This window comes from Sarcophilus harrisii, chromosome 4 (genome assembly GCF_902635505.1).
Source record: "Sarcophilus harrisii chromosome 4, mSarHar1.11, whole genome shotgun sequence".
NCBI lineage: Eukaryota > Metazoa > Chordata > Mammalia > Dasyuromorphia > Dasyuridae > Sarcophilus > Sarcophilus harrisii.
Window position 1 is genome coordinate 2,945,001 of NC_045429.1, and position 25,308 is coordinate 2,970,308.

Genomic DNA, 25,308 nt, shown 5'->3' on the forward strand with positions numbered 1-25,308 from the left:
GTAGGTCGCGGCCGGCTCAGCCGCTCTCCTCCAAGCCGCCGGGGCCCGGGAAGTGCATGGCGCTCATGGGGTCCGACACGTAGCCTGTGGGGAGAGAGCCCAAGGTCACGGGGACGTCCTGCCTCCTCCCCCAGCTCCCTTTGGCAGCCCCGACTCGTGCCAGCAATGACAAGAGCGAAGTTTCCGTGATAAGTAAGTTGTTTACTTGCCAATTCCTTTCCAGCGCGTCTGCAGAGTTTGGTCAACAGCTGCTAGCGCGCCATTACCCAAAGAAAATTAAACTTAAATGTTATCACTTGCGGAGCGAGCCGAGTTGAAGGGAAATTGCAATGTGGGTTGTTTGGCTTTCGCCCACGTGCATAAATATTGCCCAAGGAGCCTTGGCACTTGACTTGGGTTGTGCCCCTTTTATTTATTTCGGTGTCAGATCCAGGGTCCGGGTTAAAGAACCGGAGAGGTCAAATGGTCAAGCCCCTCATTTTTCATTGAAAGAAACCGAGGCCCAGAGAGAAGTGACTGGCCCCAAGTTAAGCTGGGATTCAGTTAAGGGCCCTACTTGGTACCTTTGTTCCCTCTTGAGGAGGGACTCTCAGTTATTCCTTTCTTTCCATGCTTAGCATAGAAAATACATGCAGTAAATGCTGCTGATCCACAGGGAGAGAACGGGATGATCTTTGCTTCCCCCTCCAAAGATTCTAAACTTAGCAAGCATCAGAAACCCCCTTTCAGAGAGATGAGATCATCAGTGATCACAGCTGGCATTGACCCTGCCCTCAACTGTTGGGCCTCTCCGCAGCCACTCCCCGCTAGATGGTACGAGGAGGATTACAGATGAAAAACAGAAATTCCGAGACAATTGTGTTTTTCTCCAGATCACACGGCTGGGGGAGGATATTTTTCTTCACTGCTGCAGATCAGCATGTCCTGTAATTTGGAGCTGCTTGGGGGCGATGATGAGATTCAGTGTTCTGCCCGGGATTACCCAGTTTGAAATCATCTGAGTCAGAATCTGAACACAATCCTTCCTAACATCACACCAAATACTTAAATCCCTAACCCAGGATGCTTTTTATTTTTTGCTTGGAATATTTGGAAGGTCCAGGACTCAGATTTGTACTGAATGCCCAGGGCCCGTTGACTAACTCATATCTGTCTCTATTACATTACTTACAAATGATCATCCAGTCTCAGTTTAAGTCCCCAGTGAGGGAAGGATACCCATGATGTCCTAAGGATGCCCATCCCTCTTTTGGACAGTTCTCAAATGCAGCACACTCAGATTATCCAAGCTGAACCCAAAAATGCCTCTTTTTCTGAGTGTTGTAGCCAATCTCGAGAGCCCAGGTCACCAGAGGCAGAAGGGGAGTTGTTTGTTAGAAGAGTTATTTCCCAAGCTGAGATGTGAATGCCAGCCAGGACCCTTTACCTTGCTGGTCATTGCTGCCCAAGACTGCAAAATTTCCAAGTCCAACCCAGTCACCTAAATTCCCCCAAAAAACATAGCAATCTGCAATTGGTGAAAAGACTTAACTTTCCTCAAGAGACATCCCTGTCAAAATCTGATCATGAAACAGACTGGGGACAACTACAGCTCATGTGAACACCTTTGCCCAGTGGGCTCCCATCAGCCTGTCTAGTCAGGGCTGAGCAGTGTGTGTGTGTGTGTGTGTGTGTGTGTGTGTATGTGTGTGTATGAGTAACATATATGTTGTATGGAATGAAAAATGCATCTCAAAATACAGGACTCAGTAAGTAGAGCACTAGATCTGGAGTCAGGGAGACCAGAGTTCAAATTCAACCTCATACCTTAAGGGCTGTGTCACCTGCCAGCACAGGTAGGTCCAGATGAAGCTCAGAGCAACACCAAAGGGACTCATGGCACTGAGTCCAATGGGTCATTCAGTCAGAGAAGGAGGCTGACTGAACTCAGACCCAGGGTGTTGGTGGTGAGCTTCAGGGATCATGGTTTTACCAACCATTTGACATAATGCTTTAAGATTTCTCTCACTGGATCCTCCTAGCAATGCTATAAAAAAAGGTGCTATTCCCTCCATTTATAGATGAGAAAACCAAGTCTGAGGGATGCTAAGTGATTTGACTGGGCTCCCCTGGTGAAAAAGTGTCTGGAGATAGATCAGAACTGAAAACTTTCTGACTCCAAAGTTCCACCTTCTATCTACTGCCCCACTTTAGCTCTGCAAGGGTGTTTAGAGGTCACTGGCCTCAACCTCTTCATTGGACAGACAAGAAAGTTCATTTCAGGAGAAGCTAAGTGATTTGTCTCCATCAGGACTGAGATGCAAACCCTGATGTCCTGGGTCCAAATTCGGCTGCCTTTCCCCTCTACCTTCCCTTCCTTGACATTTAACTTTGGGAGGAAACATTCCCAGGGGTCAAATCTGGATGAGAGCCAAAGATAGAGACCTTGAAAAATCTATCAGCAGAAGAGATAACAGAGAACTTGATGGAACCTCCCCAAAGGAGTCCTCAAGTTCACTGGCTACACTCAGTGGAACATTAGACCTGTATTCAAGAAGATCCCACATTGAAATCCTGCTTCTAATACTAGTGGGATGCTTCTGAGCCATTTTCTTTATCTTTCATCCTCAATACCTCACCTAGGAAATGGGGACAACAGCAGTCCCTACCTCTCTGATTGGTTGTGAGGATGAAATAAGAGCATATTTGTAAAATACTTAGCAAACCTTAAACATGATATAAGTGTTATTATGTTTCACTACTACTACTACTGTTATTGTTATTATTATCTCAGGATTTATGCCCCTGACAGCCTATCATCTGATTTAAGAGCCTCCCTTTGCCCTAGTCCATGTTAGCTCATAGTAAGAAAGTACAGATTTTCTGCAGTCAAGCATAATGGGAAGAATATAGTATTATTTTAAATGAGATAATATTTTGTACAATGCTTACACAGCATACAGCAGGCACTTAATAAATGATTATTTCCTTCCCTCTTCTACTCTCTTACAGTAGAAAAAGTGCTGGATTTGTAGTTTAATTTCATTCTTCTGTAGAATATCTTATGATTTTGGGCAAGGTACTTGATGTCTTTGGGACTCAGTTTCTCTGAAAGGTAGTGGAGTCTCTTCTAACTCCATGTCAATAATCCTAATGGATGGTTAAGAAATGCTTTGAGTCTGCAAGGGGAGACTGGGTGACCATTTGTTAGGGATATTGTCAAGGGGATATCACTCAATATTTATCACTCAATATTCAGGTATGGAATCAAGTGGATGATTGGAAAGCAAGGTCCTTCTAACTCTGAGATTCTGAGATTGTCTGATCTTCATGACCAGCTGCCAAAGTTTCCATACTGAAGAAAAGTTTCTCTCTTTCAAACCCCCCAATGTATCTAGGAGATTGCCCACAAAGTCTTTTGTAAGTGATCACTTGGGGCCAGTGACGATTTTCATGATTATTCCCCTTTCTTCTGACTATGGCCACAATCAGCCACTGGACAAAGGTCCCTTTGGTGCTTGAGCCAGTGCATTTCTACTTTCCTTCTCCATCTTATGGAATCTGGCCACAAGGGATGTTTCTTTAAAAAACATAGATTGTACAGAATTATTTGCTCCATTTTGAAACTTCTCTTTGAAACTTAATACTTCTGGTCAAGGCAGACATTTCAAAGGATACTCCATATTTTATAGCTGTATAGTAACATCTACAAAAGCATGAAAAATGAAATTACAGTTAGATATAAAAGGGACGATTTGACTCATGACCACAATTTCTATCTCTACTCTCCTTCCCCCAAATTCTGTTACTGGACAACACAATTATGCTGTAAAGCTGCTGATGAATGGCACTTGCCACTTTCCAGGCAAGAGCTGAAAGTCAAAATCATAAAAGCCCCTTGCTGTAATGTTTCCAGGTATCGCATCCTCATCCATCCAACCCCCTAGAGTATTTTTCTAAATAGCTTTCTAATGCCTCAGGTAACTCTGAGACTGTACACTGAGCACATTAGTGAGGTCATCCAAATCACTTACACCATCCTAAAAGTTGAAGGGCCTTTGGGGCAGATTTCTTATTCCATCAAGCCGATGTGTTAACTTCTGTGTTTCTTAAATCCTGGAAAATGCACCAGCTTTAAGAAACAGGCTCTGTCTAGATAACCCATTTTCCAGTTTCCCACAAAGTTAAAAGAAGAAGGCTTACATAGGGGGATGCACATGGCTTAGCTTTCTTGGGAACATGGATTCCCAGACTTAGGGGAAAGAATGGCTTGTGACTGCCCTTGTCCTAGCACAAAAGAGACTCTGGCTTCCAGCATCTCTCTAAAGGAGGGGGGAAGTTGTTTCTGTGGGCAAGGAGGAAAAGACTGGCAAAGTCGTTTATAGCAACTCAATTGGCTGTCATGTGACTACTGCCTTGCTATGGTGGATAGTTGTGTTTAGTGACTTGTGATATGGCTTTGGGTGAATGAATCATGTTTTTATGTGAATGGATATATCATGAATCAATCGATGGGTGTTTTTATCAAGAGCCTACTATGTGCCAAGTTCTATGCTAGAAGAATGGGATGAAAGTACCAAGAATGAAACAGTCCCAATGGGCGAGTAATAACACAAGACAATTCATAGATTCAGAACAAATATGATGACATCTAAATATAAAGTGGTTTGAGGTAGTAGAGACTAAAATATTCGGGGAGCAGGACAATTTTCCCATAGAAGGGGGGCTTTGAATTGGTCTTCCTCCTGTTTTCTCCATGCCTCCTCCTTTGCCCCTTCCCTTCTTGCAGACAATCAGGAAGTAGGGGAGGGTCTGACACCGAAGAACTATAGTCAAGAGCTCCATTGCACTATAATGGGCTAGAGAAGGGTTTTCTTAAAAGAGCTGCAACATTTTCTTTTCTTTTCCTCACTGAAGTCTTTGAGCAAAGACCAGATGATCATTTGTTGGATGTCTGTGGGCAGGATTTTTCTTCTTGTATGTGTGTTCATGTATTGGACTAGTATCTGCTGGGGGTTGTTTCAAATGTAAAATTTTATAATTCTGTCAGATGGAAACCTAAGTACAATGAGATGAATAGAAGAATTCATAAGAAAAAATCACTTGAGTGTGAGGGTAAAACTCTGGAATAGTGTCTGAATTGGAGAGAAGAAGCCTCAGCACTGGTGTCCCTGGGGAACCTGCCACCGTATTTCTTTTGGCTACAATGACAGAAATTTGTACAGCATCAGAGAGTAGAAAAAAGAGCACTTTTTTTTTAAGGATAAGGACTAATCCTATAATCTCATTTGAATTCAGTTAACCCATTCAGTATCCTCTGCCTCAGTTTCTCTATCTATGAAATAAAAGGATTGGGATTTTTCACACAACCACACTGCCTTACAGGGAAAGTGAAATATACTCTGCCCTTCTACTGTGCCATTAAAAATCTCATCAGAAATGACTGGTATCCAACATGTTGGTCCTATAAAAGAACTCAGAGCTAGAATTAGTTTTCAACTAAAGAGTTGGTTGTTTATTTGTGGGATTAAAATAAAATATGGAAACTTTTGAGGATAATGGCACCTCTAAATCTATGATCCTGTGTCACTGTGGATAGGAGTCTCTGCAATAGGACATCCCAGAATACCTGTTTTCCACTCCAGGATGAGGAAAGGGTAGATGGGTATTGGGGAGAAAGTATCATCTGTAGCTCTCTATGTTTTAATCAATTAGTCTTGCTAAGCAGGTATTCAGGGATTTCTATGTTGCCAGTTAATGGTCAATTAATTAAAATGCAATACTTTTATTAAAAAAGTCATTATTGTAAACACTGGTGGCCAGTGACCCTCCAACACATGGTTTTTCAGTCTTTGCTTATGACCAAAAGTCCCAGTTGTCCTGCCCTAGATATGGCTCAGGTTAGGGTTATCACCTGATAAATTTAATATGGATTTTTTTTTTAGTTTGTTTCTTTTTTACAATCTCCAAATAATGGGATGTATTGTGTAATAGGATATTTTGGAGAGTATTTGAATGTTTTTGGTTAATGGTTATTAAATTTAAGGGTTTTTTTTTAATTCCTTGTTTCCTCAGTGTATATCAATCCCCAAAGAGCAGTTTTTTGTTTTGGAGAATTTCAAATGGTAGGGCACTTACCATTTTTGTCAATCGCAGGGAACCGAAAGTTTCTCCTCATGTCTTCCAGAGATGGACCTTGGGCGAGGATCTGTCCAGGGCTGAGAAGTTCAGAAAAGAAGTTCCACAGAAGATTAGTTTGTATTTGCAGAAAAAAATATGTTTGACTCATCTTGTGGGAGTGCTCCCCAAAGCTATTTTGGTTGGAGGGCGGAAGGGGCCAGAAGAGAAGCCAAAGACTGACAAAGGTTTGTTTTTGGTCAAGGATCTCAAGATCTGCTTCCTGTTCCTCGACCTTAAGGGATTGCCCTATTTCTTTGGATGATCCCATAATTCCACGGTGTGAGGGGCTCTTTGAGAAGAACTCCCTTCACCACTGAGCACTAGCTCCTTCTTAGACCTTCTCCTGGGGCACTGAGGGGGTGCGACTTGCCTCTTGTCAGAGGTTAGAACTGACCCTGATGTTCTGACTCCAGCTGCGGCCCTTTCCCCAGGCGAGGCTGCCTCCGTCCCCACAGGAAAACGGTGAATAAAAATCAATAAAAACAAGGGTTGGGGAGCTGGCCATTATGGCTGTTCAGTGGACAGTGAATGACAAATGATGCTGGGGAGCCGGGTGGTATTCCACACCTGGAGGGATTAGAATGTCATTCAGCAGGGGTTCAAAATCAATTTAGCCAATCTGCTCCGGTGACCTCAGCACTCTATCTCTTTAAAAAAATAAACTCTTTGAGCGGCGATCCTCAAGAACAATGCGACTGTCTTCTAGGATAAATATTTAATCACCAGAGCCCGCGATCGAGTTTCCTGCACTTAGTTCTTTGGAAAAATAAGGGCCCATCACCAAGCTGCCTTCTGTCACTGCCGGCTCTGGGGCTGGTGCTTTCCCTCTCCCTCGAGGAAATTGCACAAAGGAAGAGTAAACATGTGGGACAGACGGACGCCGACCTAGGCCACATGAACTTCAGGAAAGAACAGAGAACCGCGGGCTCCAGTCCCCCTCTGCCTGTCCCCTGTCTCCGGGCTCCCCAGTGGTGGGCAGCAGCCGTCCAGGTACCCAAAGATCCTCCAGGACCTCCATGCCCGCTGGAGTCGGGGCAGTGACTTCCAGCGATGCAGCTGGCGCCTGGATCCCGATGAGGGCCACTGGGAACTAATGGCAGGTAAGGAAGGTTCCCCCGCTTGGAGGTGTTTGTTTTCAGGGGAGTTAGGTATGGGGAGAGCTGGAGAGGTCCAGACCAACAGCTCCATTATACAGATGGTAAAACCGAGGCCCAGGGAAACTGGGCAGCCTTCAGAAATGGCCAACAGGTATTTACAATGAGACGGGCCCTGTCTTGGGTGGGGGGGCATAAAGAAAGAAGATGGAAGCTGCGTTTGTCCGTGAGAGCCATCTGGGGGGGGTGGAAGGATCTAGCTGGAAGAGAGGGCCTCTGGGGGCAACCTTTCCATTGGCTATGCTGGGCGGGGAAATCCGGGGCAAGAGGCCTGAGACAGCAGCTTCTCCCTTGTTGGAAGTAGGTTTATTTTCCTTTTGAAAGTCACAGGAGGGAACAGCCTCTGTGGGAGTGGAATAATGCGGCCTCCCTTCTTTCCAAGTGTTTGCAATGGCTGAGAGAATCTCTCACTTAATGGCTCAGCTGGAACAGCCCCATAAGGTGGGAAGTCAGGTCCCGCTGCCCTCTGTGGGGTCCCCAAGCCCTCTGTGGGGTCCCACCGCCCTCTATAGGTCCCACAGCCCTCCATGGAGTCCCCCTGACCTCTGTGGGGTCCTGCCGCCCTCCATGGGGTCCCACTGCCATCTGTGGAATCCCCAAGCCCTCCGTGGGTCCCCAAGCTCTCTGTGGGGTCCCCGATCCCCAGGTGAGGGAGAATCTGAGAAAGGGCCGCCTGCAGAGTTGGAGCAGCGGAACCGGAGGCTCAGCCCCAACGAGCTGTTCCCCTGGTCTGGACCAAGTTCCAGGACCATTCACACACTGGCTGTCGGCAGCCTCTGCACGTGGGGCTCCCCCCGCCAAGGTTGCGGCTCATAGGCTGGGGTGGCGGGAGATGCTGGGAGAACAGCCCCCACAGCGCTGAGGATGAGGGATTGCAGGGGGCGCGAAGGCCGTGGTCTGCACCCTCCCGGCGGCAGAAATGTCCCAAGGCTTCCCTGAAGGGCTACAGGGTCTCCGACCTGTCTCTGACCAATCATCTCGGGCGTCAGGGAGCGGCTGAACGTACGGTTCTGGGCAGGGCTGCGGCCTAACAGTGGCCAAAGCCCCCGGGGTCGGGGACGCCGCGCACGCTTTCTGGAAGCGCTTGCTTAGTGTCTCGTGGGCAGTCCCTGGCAGGAGCCTCACTAACAGGACCCGGAGGGAGGGTCGGAGGCCACAGGTTAAGGACCCTGTGTAATGGGAGAGGATGTGTAATGGGAGAGGATGACGGGGAGGATTCTGAAAGGTCTCTTCTGATGGAAGCTGAGCAGGAAGAGGAAGGGGGGGTTTCACCCTACAATTCCTTCAGCCCGGGCGGGGGGGGGCGTTGTGGTGCAGCCAGGTGCCAGGATTCCTGAGGGGCCGCGTGGGGTTTTCCCGCCGCTCCCGCAGGTGCTTCACTCCTCCCGAGAATGGTCGCTCAGGGAGCCCCTTTCGGGAAGACCCTTCACCTCCACGTACCGCGGTCCCCTTAACTCAGGGATGGGGACGATAACGCATCCCTCCCCCCCAAGCTCTGCGGATCAAGGGAGCCAATGGAGCTAAAGCCCCGGGCCCGCAGCGAGCACCTGGGAAATCCTCCTCCCCAACCCCTCCGCGGATCTTGGGCGAGGGATGAGCACCGGGGGCACAGGATTCATTCCCCGTCACCCAGCCCAGGGGGTCAAACTCAGACAGAAATATCCCGGGGGCATCGGGGTAACTTGGGGAACCACAAGTGAACATGGGTTGCATTTCTATTTATTTTGTTAAACTTTTCCCAATGACGTTTTAACCTGGGAATTTAACCCGGGATCACTAGCCCTTTGTGTGACAGATGAAGAAACCGAGGTCCCGAGAGGCCCACAGATTGCTCTAAGATCACAGATTTAGCTTGGCAGCCATCCTGGGAAGTTGTCGACGTCCTTCGTATCATAGGCGAGGAAACTGAGGCTTAAAGAGGCATGTTTCGTCAAGGGCGTGTGAGAAGGACGAGAGCAGGAGCCCCGTGCATGTGCCCTGACTCCATTAAACCCTTCCGCCTGCTCTGGCCCGATGAGAAAAATAACAAGGGAGTTCAGAGCCGAGCAAAGTCCGCAGCAGGGGGACGGGCACGCTGGGAAAATATCAGAGAAAGGAGGTCTTTGAGAAGAGAGCGGCTCAGGCCCCTCCGCGCAGTGGCTGCCCTCTGGGGCTTCCCTCCAGCCCTCGCCCCCAGAGCTGCCTGGGCTCCGGCCTCCCAGCCACATTTACCCAAGGGAAAACTGAGGCAGTGAGAAGGTTCGGGTGGAGCTCCCAGGTGCCCGGAAAGAGGATTCTCACAGGTCCCCCCCTGGGATCCCAAATCCCCCCCTTTGCATGGTCCCCATGCCTTCGGTCCAACCGCCTTCCTTTGTCCATGTGCCCATGAGCCCAGGGAGCTGCCAGGATGGCCAGTCCTGCCCTGCCCTTGACTCTCTCCCTAGTTGTTTAGCCCTGGGGTTCTCTGTCTCTATCTCTAACTCTGTTTTTCTCCCTGTGTCTTGTCTTTTTCTCTCTGTATCTCTCTCTCTCTCTCTCTCTCTCTCTCTCTCTCTCTCTCTCTCTCTCTCTCTCTCTCTCTCTCTCTCTCTCCCCTATCTGTCTCTGTCTCTGTCTCTCCTCTTTCCTTCCTTTTTCCCTCCATCCTCTCCCTCTCCCTCCCTCTCTCTCTCTCTGGGCCAGGCCCAGATAACATGGCCTCTGGCCCAGATCTCTGTGCTCACTTCTTTGCTGTTGAGCCTGCCTGCCACCCCTGAGCCCAGAACGGCCCCCAAACCTCCTTAACTCCCTTCTAAACCCGAGCCTGTCTCTGCTCCCAGTCCCACTGTGTCTGCAGCACAGCTTGCCTGAGCTCACTGACGTCCCCAGCTCTCTCTGGCCCAACCGTCAGACTTACAGATTTCTGTCTCCAAATTCCCTTTCCAGCCTCCTTTCTCGTGCCCAGATCTCCTGTTCTCTCCTTCAGCCAGACTGGGCTCAACTGTGGCCTGCCCTTTTCCCCATCCTGGAACATCCCCCCTCTCGGTCTCTGCCGACTGGAGCAGATACCTCCCTATGGTGCTACGATCCCTCCTTCATGAAGCTTCAGGGATTTAGGCAGGAGGCCTTTCTGACGAAGACTGCAGGGCCAGGTGATCTTCCTGCCGCTTAGCAAAGCTCCCGATGTGGCAGCCGGCCTTGGGCAGAGGAGGCAGCATGGTTCATCATCCCTGCAGTCAGGGAGTGAGCTGCCTCCTGGACTCCCCCTGTTAAACTCGGGCCAGGTGGAATCTCTTTACTGGCGGCTCGATGTTAGGCCCAGAGCCGTGGACTACTCCTTTCCCTCTGGTTGGTGCCCCTATCAGCAGGCAGGTCAGCTTTCCTCTCGCACATCCTTCTGTCTTCAGTCTTACAGTATGTCTGCTATCCATCCCAATCTTCCTGTCAGACCGTGGTGGACTTTACTCCTTTCTCCTGCTCTGTTTGTGCACTCCTATCAGTCACCAGTCAGTCTGTCAGTCTGCTAGGATGTCTGTCTGTCTGTCAGTCTACCAGGATGTCTGTCTATCCATCAGCCAAGTCCACCTGTCAGTCAGTCAGTCTTTCATATGTCAGTCTGGTGACAGCCAGTTTGTCAGCATGTCTGTCAGTCACCAGTCTGTCAGTCTGCCAGGATGTCTTTCTATCCACCAGCAAGTCCATCTGTCAGTCAGTCAGTCTTTCATGTCAGTTTGGTGTCAGTCTGCCAAGATGTCTGTCTTTCTGTCAGTCAGCAGTCTGTCAGTCAGTCTGCCAGGATGTCTTTCTATCCACCAGCAAGTCCATCTGTCAGTCAGTCAGTCTTTCATATGTCAGTCTGGTATCAGCCAGTTTGTCAGCATGTCTTTCAGTCACCAGTCAGTCTGCCAGGATGTCTGTCTATCCATCAGCAAGGCCACCTGCCAGTCACTCAGTCTATCAATCCGTCAGTGTTTCGGTTGCCGGTCAGTCCGTCTGCATCCCTGGCTTCCTTTCTCTCCATGTCTCCCCGCCTCACTCCCTGTACCCATAAATCCACAGGGCTACTCACTGCAATTATTTGTGGATGCATCAACAACTGCCGACTATTTCATCTTTATTTAACTAACAGCTGAAAGAATATTCCTCCCGTTCGCTGTAAATGAAGAGTTCCACGGCTCGCTAAAGTGACGGGGAGAAACACACTTGGGAAACTTTCTTTTCCTTCCTTGGCTTCATCTCAGGAATGAGATTTTATTCTTTTGCCCGATCGCGAAGGATGCTGAGTGTAATGAGCCAGCTTCGGCCCCCATCCCGAGAGCGGGGTCCCCGGAGTGAGGCGATTGGAAAGGACATTCACTCACTGAAGTACGAGGGACCCTCGGGGGCCTCGTGGGCTGGAGCCCAGGAGATTAACGCCCACTGTTCAGAATATGTTTGAAATGGCAGAAATGCTAAATTAATATTCTGAAAGCGTTGCAGTAATTTATGTTCCCCACTGACAGACCACTCGCTGCTCAGAACTGTCGCCACAACTGGCCCTCAGTGTTCGGGCCCAGGGCTGTGAGTTCTCCAGGATGAGGAATGGGGGCACTCGGCCCACCACCCCCTCCTATGTAAGTGAAGATCCCTCAGGATCTTCTGGAAGTGTGGGCAGAGACCATGACTTGCCTGGGCTCAGCCAGGAGTCTGTCCAGAGACAAGCTTGAGCCCAAGTCTTCCACAGCCCAAGGCTAGCCCTTTGCCCACTTTGCCCAGGACCTCAGTACAAACAACAACAGCCATGTCTTCCACGTTCCAAGGCTAGCCCTTTGCCCACTTTGCCCCAATTCCTCCATACAAACAAAAGCCACAGCCTCTGCATCCCAAGGCTAGCCCTTTACTACTTTGCCCCAGGACCTCTATACAAACAATAACAACCATGTCTTACACATTCCAAGGCTAGTCCTTTATCTACTTTGCCCCAGTATCTCTGTACAAAACAACAGCCATGATCTTCACATTCCAAGGCTAGCCCTTTGCCCACTTTGCCCCATTGCTCTTCTGCTAACAACAATAGCCAAAGCCTGGCAGTCTGCTACTCCAAGGTTTGGGATCCTAACAGCTATGGGAGAAAGGGAGGATCCAGGCCCTGTTAGAGATATGAAAAGGGTCCTGGGAGAGGGATGATCTGCATCATAATCAGTACAAAGTACCAGACTCCACAGAGGAAGCCCGCTTGCCCCTCTAGTCTAAGGGGCTCAGGACACAAGTCCCGGAGAACTGGGGGGTCTGCCCAAAGTGACGCCAGTTGAAGGTGTTGGAAGGAGGCTTCAGACTTGGGTCTTAACAATTCTAAGTCCAACAGGCCCCAATGTCTCCCCTTTCCTTAGAAAAAAAAGAGAATCCTAGTATTATTCCCTGCTATTTCTTACTTCGTTTCTCAAGGAAATGGCAGCTTTCCTCACCAGGGCTGGCCCCTTAGCTCCCTGCCGTCCTGCTTCCTTTCTAAAGCATCACTCCCCACCCCAAACAGACCTTTCTGAGTGGCTCCTCCCTGCATCCAAGCCCAAGTGCTTTGTGCACCCTCCCCACAAATCCGCCTTCCTAAAGGTGCCGTCACATCCCTGACTATGTGGAGCAGAAAACCATTATGTTACTCTGTGATTAAAGTCTTCCAGCAAAATTTCTCATCCATGCAAATTGTTCCAATTAGTTTTCATGCAACTAAAAATGTACTGAAGTTATCTGGGCCCGGAGATTGATCCATGGGTTTTCATCGTGGGGTGTTTTACTTTGGTAACTGGCGCGGTACCTCGGGCTGCACAAATGTCTTCGGGAAGCAGATCTTTGGCCTCTGACTCCGGTAAAAATGGGAAGATGAAGATGCACTCGTCGACTTATTTGTTTCTGTGTCTATCGTCATTATTTTTACGACTTGTGTGGATGCCCTTTGTATCCAACATCCCCACGTGCCCCAGACCTGGAGAGCAGTCTTTTACCTCAAGAGAACCTTCTCTTGTCCCAGAGAGAAAGAACCCAGCCAAAGGGTCAGGCAAAACCGCCTCCCCCCCAACAAGAAGGGGCGGATTGTGCAGCATTTTGCCCCCCCTCCCACTATTCAAACAAAAGGAAGAAAAGACATTTTTGCATTTTGATTGAGCATTAAAGGGACACAGCTTCCATTTCATCTTATAACAAATCAACCGTGTACAAGGAGGCTAAATCTCCTGTAAAATCTTGCATCTTAACTCAGGAGGATTAGCTCAAGCTTGGGAGTCATTTATTTCACTCAAAAGAAACCGCAGAAATAGGAAAAGAACTGCCCCCAGTCTGTTGTCGCCAACAAACAATTAATGACCGAGAAAGGAGCGAGAAGCCTAATGAAATATCCAAGAAAGGGGTTTTGTATGGTTTGGTTCTGAGAGGGGGATTGATGACAGACCCGGCAAAAGCTACTCGAGGCGTCCAAACTGATGCTCAAGCATTCAGCTAGAAATCAACTGGCACATGGAAATTGGACTTATTGTATGTGATAAATGCAGCTCGAAAGCTTCCCGGGTCTCTCCGGGCCGCCCATCTTTCCTCTGATCTAACAGAAGCCTCATGTAGCCTATTAGAGGTGGAGACCCAGGGCCCCACCTTTTCGGCTGCGCTCGGGCTCCATCCTGAATTCCTTTATGAATAAACATTTCTTAATTTAGCCAGGAAGTTCACCGTGGTTATTTATTCATGATTTCATTCTGGCTGCTTACAGAAAAATACTTTGTCTTTGTCACCGTCGCCTGCCTCACAACATCCTAAATGAAAATGAATTTATAACTCTTGCCACAGTGAAAGAGCAACGGTCAAAGCGGAGCACGGAGCCAGAGGTTACTGCGAGTGTGCAGGAAAATCAAACCCAGCCGTTGGCTTTCAAAGGCAAACGGACCAAGTGTGGATCCCATCATTGTGGGGCCGGTCTGGGACGAGACCCTGATGCCCTGGAGCTCCCAGTCAGAGCTGAAAGCATCCCCGAGGGTCACTTATTGTACAGAAGGGAATTTTTGGAGGTTGTGACTTACCTAAGGTCACACAGGGAATAAAGGGGGATTTGAACTCAGGCCTTCTGTTCTCAACTCACCACTCTTCCCATTGCCTCAGCTTTTTTTTTTTTTTACTTGAGCATCAGCTAGATAAGACCTCCTCACCTGGCTCTGAAGGGAAATTACCACTCTTCAAAAAACACCTTAGAGCTAACTTGGAGGGGGCTGTATCAGCCCCTGGAAGAGATGCTTGCCATGTGTCCTGGAGAGAAGGGATTCTCCCCTTGGATGCTCTTCACACCCCCCTTCTTCTCATGACTTTGGGTCTTGCCCATAGGACTTAGCCTTGGGAGCAGTTACCCCATCAGTACAAGGAGCCCCTCACATCCTAGTCCGTTACGTCACTCATGGTGGTCCAAGTCCGGTCCTTCCGAGGCATCAACTCATTATTGCTCTTGTGCCGATGATTTCCAAGCTGCCCCGTGAGCTTAATTTCTCACCTTTTCCTTCACTACATGGCCCTCGTTGCTTGCCGTGTGACCGGGCAAATTGCTTCCACTCTCTCTGGGCTTTTGCATGCATGAGTTGCGTTCACTGTCCACTGAGCTTCCTTCTAAGTCTCTAAGATTCCAAGAAGTGAACGCTTGTGAACCTCCAAGGTCACAGTATTTTTAAGAATTGGTGATTTTCCAGCCCGGGACCCTCCCATCGAGGCAGATTGTAGTCCTCCTATGAGCAGAAAGGCGTCCTTGGGAACGGGTGCAGTGTAATATCCATCACCTCGGGACCATCAGCTGATGAATGAGTCAGCTAGGCCCGTGCTCAGACCACAGCCTGCAACCCACAGCTAGACCCAAATCCAACCAATCAATCAGGTGCCTCGGTCACTTCTGTGGGCCCGGCACTAGGTTAAGGCAGCAAAGGGAAATGGCAGAGGACAAGCATCCCTTGCCCTCAAGGGGTTTACACCCTAATGTGGAAAATGACATGTGTAGAAATAGAAAAACACGTCCTACAAACACAGAGTGGGTAAAACATATTAAGCTGGTACTTGAAGAAGGCACCAGACTGAGGTGGGGGGAGCGTTCCAGATCTGAGGCCCTAGAACTTGGTCAGCTCTGCCAGAGCTTGTGAGACCCCAAAGCAGGGGTCACCTCTCCACTATGAGGAGGGGGAGTATTTTAGATCTGAGGCCCCAGAACTTGGTCAGCTCTGCCAGAGCTTGTGTTCCTGGACATAATCTTGGAGACCCCAAAGCAGGGTTCGCCCCCCATATAAGGAGAGGGTTGGAATATGACTTCTGTGGTGGAATATGATGACATCCTAATGATGAACACTTTGCAAGCTTCCTTATGACTGAGTCTCAGTAGCTTTATTTTGCATTTCCTTCACTCTGGACTTATTACTGGAGTTTGGTTTTAGGTTCATTTTTCTTGCCTCTCCTGACTCCCAGCTCAATCCCTCCAGTTACCAAGACTAACTTAATGGCTTCCAGGACAATATCTTTGCTTTGCAAACCCCATCCTAGTCCAAGTTTCCCCCACTTGTTTCTGATTTACAGCAGCATCTGCTTAGACTCTCTCTCCACAACATTTTTCCATTTATGAAATCATTTGACAATCATTTATGATGGGTTTGTTGTGTTCTAGTGCCGTCTTAGGTCCTAGGGATACAGAGATAGACACAAAATAGTCTCTGCATTTAAAGAACTTATAATCTACTGGGGGAAAGTAATATGTACATATATAGCAATCAACAAGTCAATTAACAATCTAAAAGGAACATCAAGTATTTATTAAATAAATATTATGTGCCAGAACTGTGCTAAGTGCTAGGGGAAAAAAAGCAAAAAGGAAAGACAGTTTCTGCCCTCAGAAAACATATATTCTAATGGGATAAAACACAAAAAGGGAACAGAACAGCCGGGAAGGAAGGAGGAGGGAGAAGAGGTGTCCACATGGGCGTGATGATGAAGACTGGAAGGCAGAAGCAGAGCTTCCAGGAGCACCATTGGATAAGGATATGATTATGGCAGGAGGATGTTCCAAAAAGAGAAGGTTGGGAGAGAGGATGCAGGTTCCAGGTGAGGAGGGACCCAGGCACTGAGAAAAGTTCTGGGATGAGACAGGAGAGAAATGGTAGAAAAATCCACAATGTCAGAAGCAGCTCCAGGGGAGGAATAGAAAGCTGTTTTCAGGAATTTTTAAGGTGCCTACTGTGTTCTAGGTATTGTGCCAGGTGCTAAGCACTGGGCATATAAAGTTGAAAATGGTACACTGTGGTCCCCCAAAAGCTTACAATTCAGGTTGGGCAGTGGCAAAGTGAATATTAATATAGAAATAAAACTAGAGATAAAGCAAATATATGGTTGAATAGTTCTATTTGTGCTAGAATTTCCTTTTTCTTTTTTTTTTTCAGTAGGGGGTTCATGAGAGGTACATAAAATACATATGTCACATAAAATTAATTAGAAATGTGATTTTAAGTTAATTTCTTGGGAGAGAACATGCAGCTGAGGAGTTCAAGAAAGATTTTATGTAGGGAGTGGGACTTGAACTGTGTTTTATAAGAATCCAAGAATTTTAAGAGTTCAGAATTGAGAATTCAGGAATGAGGGCTGGGGGAGCTTGTGCTACTGGGGGAGCCTGTGCTAGTGGGGGAGCCCGTGCCAGTGGGGGAGTCTGTGCTACTGGGGGAGCCAGTGCAAGGTAGACATAGTTCAAAAGAAAACAATAACTATGAGTTGCCTATTACTTTATTTATCACATATTTATTAAGTGCTTATTATGTACCAAGAGTTGTGAGGTTCTGGGGATGCGAATACCAACAAAAAGAAAGCATTCCTCATCCTCAAGAAACTTTGGGAAAACGACACAAAAGGAATCAGAAAAGGGGGTGGGGGTGAAAGGCAAGGTAACCCTAAAGTAGCAAGCAAATAGGCCAGGGATGCTATGCACGGGGACAGGGGCAGGAACATGGTTTGCTCCAAAGCCAGAATCCTTGCTGGAGAGCACCGTGACTGCGCCACAGTCCGTCCTCCATGCAGTTTTCAGGGCAATCTGAGAATAATCTCAAAGACTGTTTTCTTCCTTCGCACAAACAATACAAGATATTCTTATGACCATGGAAATGAAATGGAGTAACTGCTTTTCTTTTCTTGAGTTGACAAATCGGTGTGTGTGCAACCTCTGGGGTTATTTGATTTGATTAGATGAGTGTAGTATTTTTGTTGGGTCCAATTTTTAAAGAGCTCACTGAGAAGAAATGCACACATGAGTTAAACAGTCTGAGGTAATGGTTAAAGAATGAGACCGGCCCCTAACTGTGATTGAGAGTGGTGGTGGAAGGGCTGAAGTTACAAGTATGAATGGCTGCACCACTTTTATTGATGAGCAACAAGAACTGCCAGACTTGAGCTTCTAGGACAGCAATCCTTTTTCCCATGGGATTATAAAGGATTCCGAGGCTGGTTTAATTGAGCAAACATCTGATCAGGACTTCTTGGTTGCTAGATGCCTGTATTCTCGTTTACATTTTTTATCTCCCGATAGGATGAGTTCGGGGACTGAAATTTTTGCTTTTTTTCTTCCTATTTCCAACACCAAGTACAGTGCCTGGCACATGGTAGGAGCCTAATAAATGCTGAGTGATTTGGATTGGCTACAAAGATAGTCAAACTACTACTACTATGGCTTGGATAAATTGGAGATAATATTTATGTGTACATATCTAATTTGTATCTTCAAGAAAAACCCTAATGCCTGATACACATAATCTCTCTCTCTCTCTCCCCTCCCTCTCCTCTCCTCTCTCCTCTCCTCTCCTCTCCTCTCCTCTCCCTCTCCTCTCCTCTCTCTCTCCCTCCCCTCCCTCCCCTCCCTCCCCTCCCTCCCTCCCCCTCCCTCCCTCCCCTCCCCTCTCCTCTCCTCTCCTCTCCTCTCCTCTCCTCTCCTCTCCTTTACTCTGCCATGTGTTCCCAGAATAACTATGGGCACATCACCTACCATCTCCAGCCTTCACTTTTCTCATATGTAAAACAATCATGTCCCCATGCCCCCATGTCCTCCAAAGTATGATTTAACCTCTCCTCCCTCCCCTCCCTCCCCTCCCTCCCTCCCTCCCCTCCTCCCTCCTCCCTCCCCTCTCCTCCCCTCCTCCCTCTCCTCTCCTCTCCTCTCTCTCCTCCTCTCCTCTCCTCTCCTCTCCTCTCCTTTACTCTGCCATATGTTCCCAGAATAACTATGAGGCACATCACCTACCATCTCCAACCTTCACTTTTCTCATATGTAAAACAATCATGTCCCCATGCCCCCATGTCCTCCAAAGTATGATTTAACCTCTCTCTCCTCCCCTCCCTCCCCTCCCTCCCTCCCCTCCCCCCTCCCTCCCTCCCCTCCCCTCCCTCTCCTCTCCTCTCCTCTCCCTCTCCTCCTCCTCTCCTCTCCCTCTCCTTCCTCCTCTCCTCTCCTTTACTCTGCCATGTGTTCCCAGAATAACTATGGGCACATCACCTACCATCTCCAGCCTTCACTTTTCTCATATGTAAAACAATCATGTCCCCATGCCCCCATGTCCTCCAAAGTATGATTTAACTGTCTAATTCCTGTTGATAAGCGCTCATGGACCACCAAAAAATTGCACTTTTTTGTTTTTATGACAAGCTTGTCCAAATGGGAAGATTTTAAAGACCCCCAAGTCTTTGTCCATAGAGTGCATTGATCTTTGTGAACCCTTTGAAATACTCCTTGGAGGTTCCAAAATTACAAGCAACCCTTTTGTTGTAAGTAAAAGAACACTGAGCCTTTGGGACTTCCACCCCTGTGTGTGCTACCAGTCTGCCTTTTGTGTTCTGCATTGGACGCTGAATACCAGCAGGGTGCCATGATGCTAAGATGGAGCCTTTCCATTCTCCATCACCTCTGTTTGAGATACGGATCCCCTCCTGCTCCTGCCCCACACAGCTTCGAAGCTCTAACGCACTTCTGTGCATCCTAGAATGATAGAACACTTGCGACTAGTAGCACAATGGCCGTATCTTCTTTGTAAAAATAGGACGTGATGGAATCAGTGCTGTACTGGGAGCAAGGCGTGAATCTCCATTTGGATCCCTAAGAGTTGAATGATCTCGTGCATGTTATCGGACTTCTTTTGAGCCTCAATTTCTTTGTCTGTAGAATCGGGGCAGTGGTGGTAATGACTGTACTTTTCCCTAGTTTTGTGTTGAAAATATTTTGCAAATTTTAGAGACTGGAAGACAATTATTAGGATCCGAAGCCTTTGCTGAGCAACCTAATGCTGCATGTGGTATTAATAAAGCAGAGATACAATTTCCGGCTCTTCATTTTCTCATATGTAAACAAAGGGGAAGAGGGGAGGACGCAGAATAAGTCACTGAAGTCCCTTTCAGGTTATATTGTGGAAAGGCACAAAAGTAAGGCAGTGTGTCCTGGCAACTAAAGAGCACGCTCTGGAAGTCAGTAGGGACGGTTCAGGTACCATCTTTGACACATACTGGCTGTGTGATCTTGAATATGGCATTTAACTATGCAGAATAGCCTTCAATTTGTGTTGGAATTTCCTCATTGGAATGTCCTTTTTTCTCCCTTTCTTCTTTCTTGTTAAAACATCCTTCTAATGAAACCATAGGTTAAAAAAAGGACTCGAGAACTGATCACTTATGACGGTTTCTCCCCTCCAAGTCTAAAAGGGACATTGTCTTCATGTATTTGAAAGACTGGTGTGAAGAAAAGGGACCACAGGGCTGAATTAGAAACGAGGGGTAGCACATAAGCCATCAGCATTCTTATATATCACTAACAAAATCCGACAGTCAGAGTTACAAAGAGAAATTCCATTTAAAGTAACTACTGATAATATAAAATATTTAGGAATCTATCTGCCAAGGGAAATTCAGAAACTTTATGAGCAAAATTACAGACCACTTTTCACAAAATTAAGTCTGACTAACCAATTGGAAAAATATTAAATGCTCTTGGATAGGGCGAGCAAATATAATAAAGATGACAATATTACCTAAACTAATCTATTTATTTAGTTATACCAATCAGATTCCCAAAAACTATTTTAATGACCTAGAAAAATAAAAAAAGTTCATATGGAAAACAAAAGGCAAAAATTCAAGGAATTAATGAAAAAATCAAATGAAGGTTTTAGCTGTACCAGATCTAAAATTATATTATAGAAGCAGTTACCAAACTATTTTTATTTAAGGAATAGATTAGTTGATCAGGGAATAGGTTAGGTTAAGGGATAAAACATAACAACATACAACCTAGTCTTTGAAAACCCAAAGACCCCAGCTTTTGGGATAAGAACTTACTGTTTGATAAAATTTGGGGAAAATTGGAAACTAATACAGAAACTAGGATTGATCCACACTTAAACGTAACCCAAGATAAGGTCAAAATTTCATGACCTAATAAAGAATAAAACTATTAATAAATTAGAGGAACACAGGATAGTTTACCTCTCAGACCGGGAAGGGGAAGGACTTTATGAAAAGGAAAACAGAGATCATTACTGATCACAAAATAGAACATTTTATTATACAAACTGAAAAGTTTTGTACAAACAAAACTAATGCAGACAAGATTAGAAGGAAAATAAACTGGGAAAATATTTTTAATCAAAGGTTCATAAAGGCCCTTTCCAAAATATATAGAGAATTAACTTAATTATAAAAAATCAAACCATTCTCCAATTGAAAATGGTCAGGATATGGAAAGACAATTCTAGACGAAGAAATTGAAACATTTAGTCATATGAAAAGAGCTCCAAGTCATTATTAATCAGAGAAAATGCAAATTAAGACAACTCAAGATCTCCAACCTTCGATTTAAATGACAGGAAAAATAAGATGATTGTTGAGGGGATGGGGAAAACTGGGACATTGATGCATTGTTTGGAGGTAACGAGTCCAACCATTTTGAGAGAGTTTGAACATGCTCAAAAGTTATTAAACTGTGTATACCCTTTGATCCAGAGATTACTTGGGATTATATCCCAAAGAGATTATAAAGAAGGAAAGGGACCCATGTGCACGAATGTTTGTGGCAACCCTTTCGAGGGTAAAACTGAAACTGAATGTATGTCCATCAGTTGGGGAAGGTGAAAAATTGTGGTATAGAAATTATGGAAATTACTGTTCTGTAAGAAATGACCAACAGGATAATTTGAAAGGCCTGAGAGATAACGAGTTGATGCTGAGGAAATGAGCAGACCAGGAGATCATTATATACCAAAATTATATGATGAAGTTCTGATGGACCTGGCCATCCCAGCAAAAGATCAACCAAACATTTCCAATGGAGGTAATGAACTGAATAACTATGCCCAGAGAAAATTCGGATGACTAAAACCATTACATTGAATTCTAATCCCTATATTTATGCACACCTGCATTTTGATTCCTTCAAACTAAATTTTCAATTATTTTTGTACAGCAAAAATAACGGTTTGGTCATGTAGACTTTATTGTGTATCTAATTTATATTTTAATTATTTAAATCACTGGTCATCCGCCATCTGGGGGGGGTGGGGGTAAGAGGGAAAAATTGAACAAGAGGTTTGGCAATTTTAATTTAAAGTTACCCATGCATATATCCTGTAAATAAAAGGCTATTAAATAAAAAAAAAAGAAAAAAAAAAAAGAAATGAGGGGTAGGAGTTGGAAACAAGCCAAGGCAGGTTTAACGTGATCCCAAACTTTGGGAGCGTATGGGCAGGAGTGGGACAAGATGGCCAGGCGGGAAAGGGCCATGAACTGCATTGTTGTGGGGCAGAGCCACGACGAGGAAATCAGAGATCCATCCAGGTATTTGCTGATACTCATGGCAGCTGGGGGCGGGGGGGGGGGGGGGCAGAGCCCTGGACTGGGAAGCCCAGAGTTCAGATCCTTCCTCAGACACGTACTGATGACAGGAGGCTTCCCAAATCACCTCGGCTTCTGCATCTGTCTGGGATAATAATAGCCTCCCTCACACCCCAGGGCTGACAGTCACAGGGGGTTCTTTCTCTTAGTCATTGTTGGCAATAGAGCACCAAGGTCAGCTTGAAAAGTCTGTACTGAGGTAGAAAGGGCTTTGCTTCCTGACCTTGTGGGTCCACAGTGCAGCCCTCCAAGGCCGAGATGGAACAAAGTACTGACCACTTTTCTGCGACTTTTGCTAATTTTGACTCATCAATACCAAGAAAACACAGGTCCTCCACCAGCCAGCCCCGACCACTGATTACAGCAAATGGAAAAACACCGAAGGCTGTGGATAATGCATTTGCCTGAGTGTGCTTTCCAGGGATGTCCGGAGATGACGGGGAGGATGCCAGATCCTCAGGAGGGAAGCCCAAAAGATGGAAGGGGGAAAGATGTATCGGGCGCCTATAGACAAAAGTTCAGAGCCAGTGTGTTGTATGAGCCTGGACCTCATGCCACGGTTATGCTGGGAAACTCAATCACTGCCATCTGAATCGCCTTGGGAAGATGCTGAAGATCACCCGACAAAGGAGAGTTCCGGACCCCGGGGTCCTTCCTCAAACTAACCGCCGAGCATTCCAGCTCTGCTGCAGAGAGAGCAACTCTGGGTTGCCCAATGTACATTTACCTAAAAGACTGTTTTATGGCGAACTCACGCAAAGCAAAAGCTCACACAGAGGTCAGGAGTGACCCAAGGACCCAAGGTTTCTCTGAAGAACTTTGCCACGTAACTACTGTGTGACACAGGAGACGAAAGACTTCTCAGCAAGAGAGTCAAAAAAAGGAGGGAGCTGTGCTTGGTGAGCAAAGCCGGCCTGCAGCGGCTTAAGGGGAAAATAAGTCGGGCTCAGTTAGAGACATCTCCACCCCCAGGCTCACGCCGCCTCCTTGTGCCCGAGCTGTGGGGGAACCTTCTGAGCTCCTTTAGGTCAGACAGGCCCCCGCTGGACACGAGGCCCCTGGACCTCCACAGAGGGATGTCATTTGGGGGCACTTTAGGACAAGGGACAAGCCCCATCCCTGCCACCACCCTACGTGTGGGACTGTGTATATGTGGGCACAGACGCACTTATAGACACACGTGTGCAAATGTCAGCGGTCCTTGTGGTCCTGAATTCCCACTACACGACAGCCCTTCCATGGAGATAAACAACAGATCAGGAGTCCCAGCAAAACGTCAAGGGGACATTCTCTCCCCATGAGAAACAGATGTTTTATGGCTGCTCAGTTGCCTTTGAATCAGGAAGTCCTGGGTGAGCGTCGCCCCTTACAAGAGCTGGCTCTGTGGCCTTGGCCAAGCCCTGTACCCCTCAGTCTGGGCACCTCTCAGAGGCTCTAAGGCACAGACCTGTTGCCGATCTGCCTGGGTGAGCAAGGCTTCCACACTGGGAATGGCCAGGAGTCTTAGAAACAAAGAAAGACGGATATTTTAATAAAATGACTAGTTTTACTCTGGTATGACTTAGAGCTTTCTTTTTAAATGAAAGCAACTTATAAAATATATTTCAGAAGCTAATCAAGTGACCATAATTGTGTCTGGGTTTTTTTTTTTTTTTAAAGACAGAATCTTTTTTATTTCTGCTCTCTTAACAATGGATACCATTCTCCCGGCTAATGTCTGGAGAATTGCTCCGAAGCTGCTTCCTGGGACATTTCTTCCTCTGCAGCCCCCCAACCCCGCTCTGCCAGTGCCGTCCTTGGCCTAGCATTCAGCTCGAGCTGCCGAGATGAAAGAGAAGGGTCCCAGGGGCCTGGGTACTCTGAGCCGCCAAAGGTTCCCATAGGAACCCGCTTCTTTTATTTATCTGCGCTCAGCCCAGATGCTTCTGCCGTTTTCAGCTCTTAGGAAATGCCAGCCACAGGAAACTCCTGTGCCTTGGAGCAAAGAGGCCGGGTCCCCAGGGCTGGCGGGCTGGCTGCTGTCTGGAGCTGGACTTTGTCCCACGTGGTCCAGTCTTTGTGGGATGTGTCCTGTTGCTGGGCACACGGTGTCCAAGGTTAGACTGGCCCCCATGGGAAAGGGCGAAGGCATTCATCTCACCATGGATAGAATGCCTTCCTTTCGCCCAAACCCTGCTCCCTTTCTCACAGTGTGACATGCAGTAGAGATTTAATCACACTGTGCCTCGGTTTCCTCATTTGTAGATTGTGAATTCCTTGTATCTCCAGTACTTAGCACAGTGCCTTGCACTTATTCAGTTCAATGAATGTTCACTTATTGTCAACAATGTCCATAATACCTACCTACCTAATGGGCTTATTTTAAGGCATGAACAAGATAAAGTATACAAAGAGCTTCAGAAACCTTACAATGCTATATAAATCCTTTATTGTTATTATTATTATTAGCAGTTATTATTTGATAACAAGAATTTTAAGGGAGAGTTTTTTGTTTTCATATTTGTTGCTTCCAATGCAATAAATTATATATAACAAACACAAATATTTTGTCAAATTAAGTTGACTATTCACTGAATATCTCATAGGACTTGATGGATTTCTGTTCCCTCATCTTCAGTGTCTTGTTTTAGGAAGCAAATGATGTAGTAACCTCTCCAGCCTGCACGTGACAATATACTCTTGTTCCACCACCATCTGTGTCTATTTACCCTTTCCCACTTCGCATTGCGACTGCATCAGTCCCACATGATCTTAGGCATCTGGACCAATCCTAATGAGGAAGGTCCTTTCTGCTTTCACTTGCTTCTCTATTTCTTTTGGGCTCCAAAGTCCGAGATTTTCTCTCTAGCACATAGAATACATTACCCTTTTGGCAGCCCAAGAGGTCGCTAGCCACCTGTAACAGTCTCCGCCATCACCTGTAGGTTGTGGAGCGCACCTGGAGAAATTCACCAAGCCAGCTTAATTGGATCCAGCACAAAGTGTTTGCCCTCATCCGGGCTCTTGGTCTGATAGAATATAATGTCCTTGAAAGGACATGATTCTTATTTTTTATTTTTTATAATAGCTTTTTATTTTCCAAAATACACACAAAGATAGTTTCAACATTCACCCTTGCAAAATCCTGGGTCCCAAATTTTTTTCC

At 46.6% G+C, this 25,308-nt stretch overlaps 1 protein-coding gene across 1 annotated transcript in view; it reads right to left on the bottom strand.

Annotated features, from left to right (window-relative positions):
• TNNI3K (TNNI3 interacting kinase) overlaps positions 1-25,308 on the bottom strand; it is a 285,034-nt gene that overhangs the window by 271 nt on the left and 259,455 nt on the right. Inside the window, exons 29-30 of the mRNA XM_031968361.1 lie at positions 6,118-6,197; positions 1-84 (exon numbers count right to left, since the gene is read on the bottom strand). The exon at positions 1-84 is cut by the window's left edge and continues 271 nt beyond it. Coding sequence (XP_031824221.1) covers positions 17-84; positions 6,118-6,197 — 148 coding nt within the window. The 3' untranslated portion in view covers positions 1-16. The remainder of the gene's footprint in view (positions 85-6,117; positions 6,198-25,308) is intronic.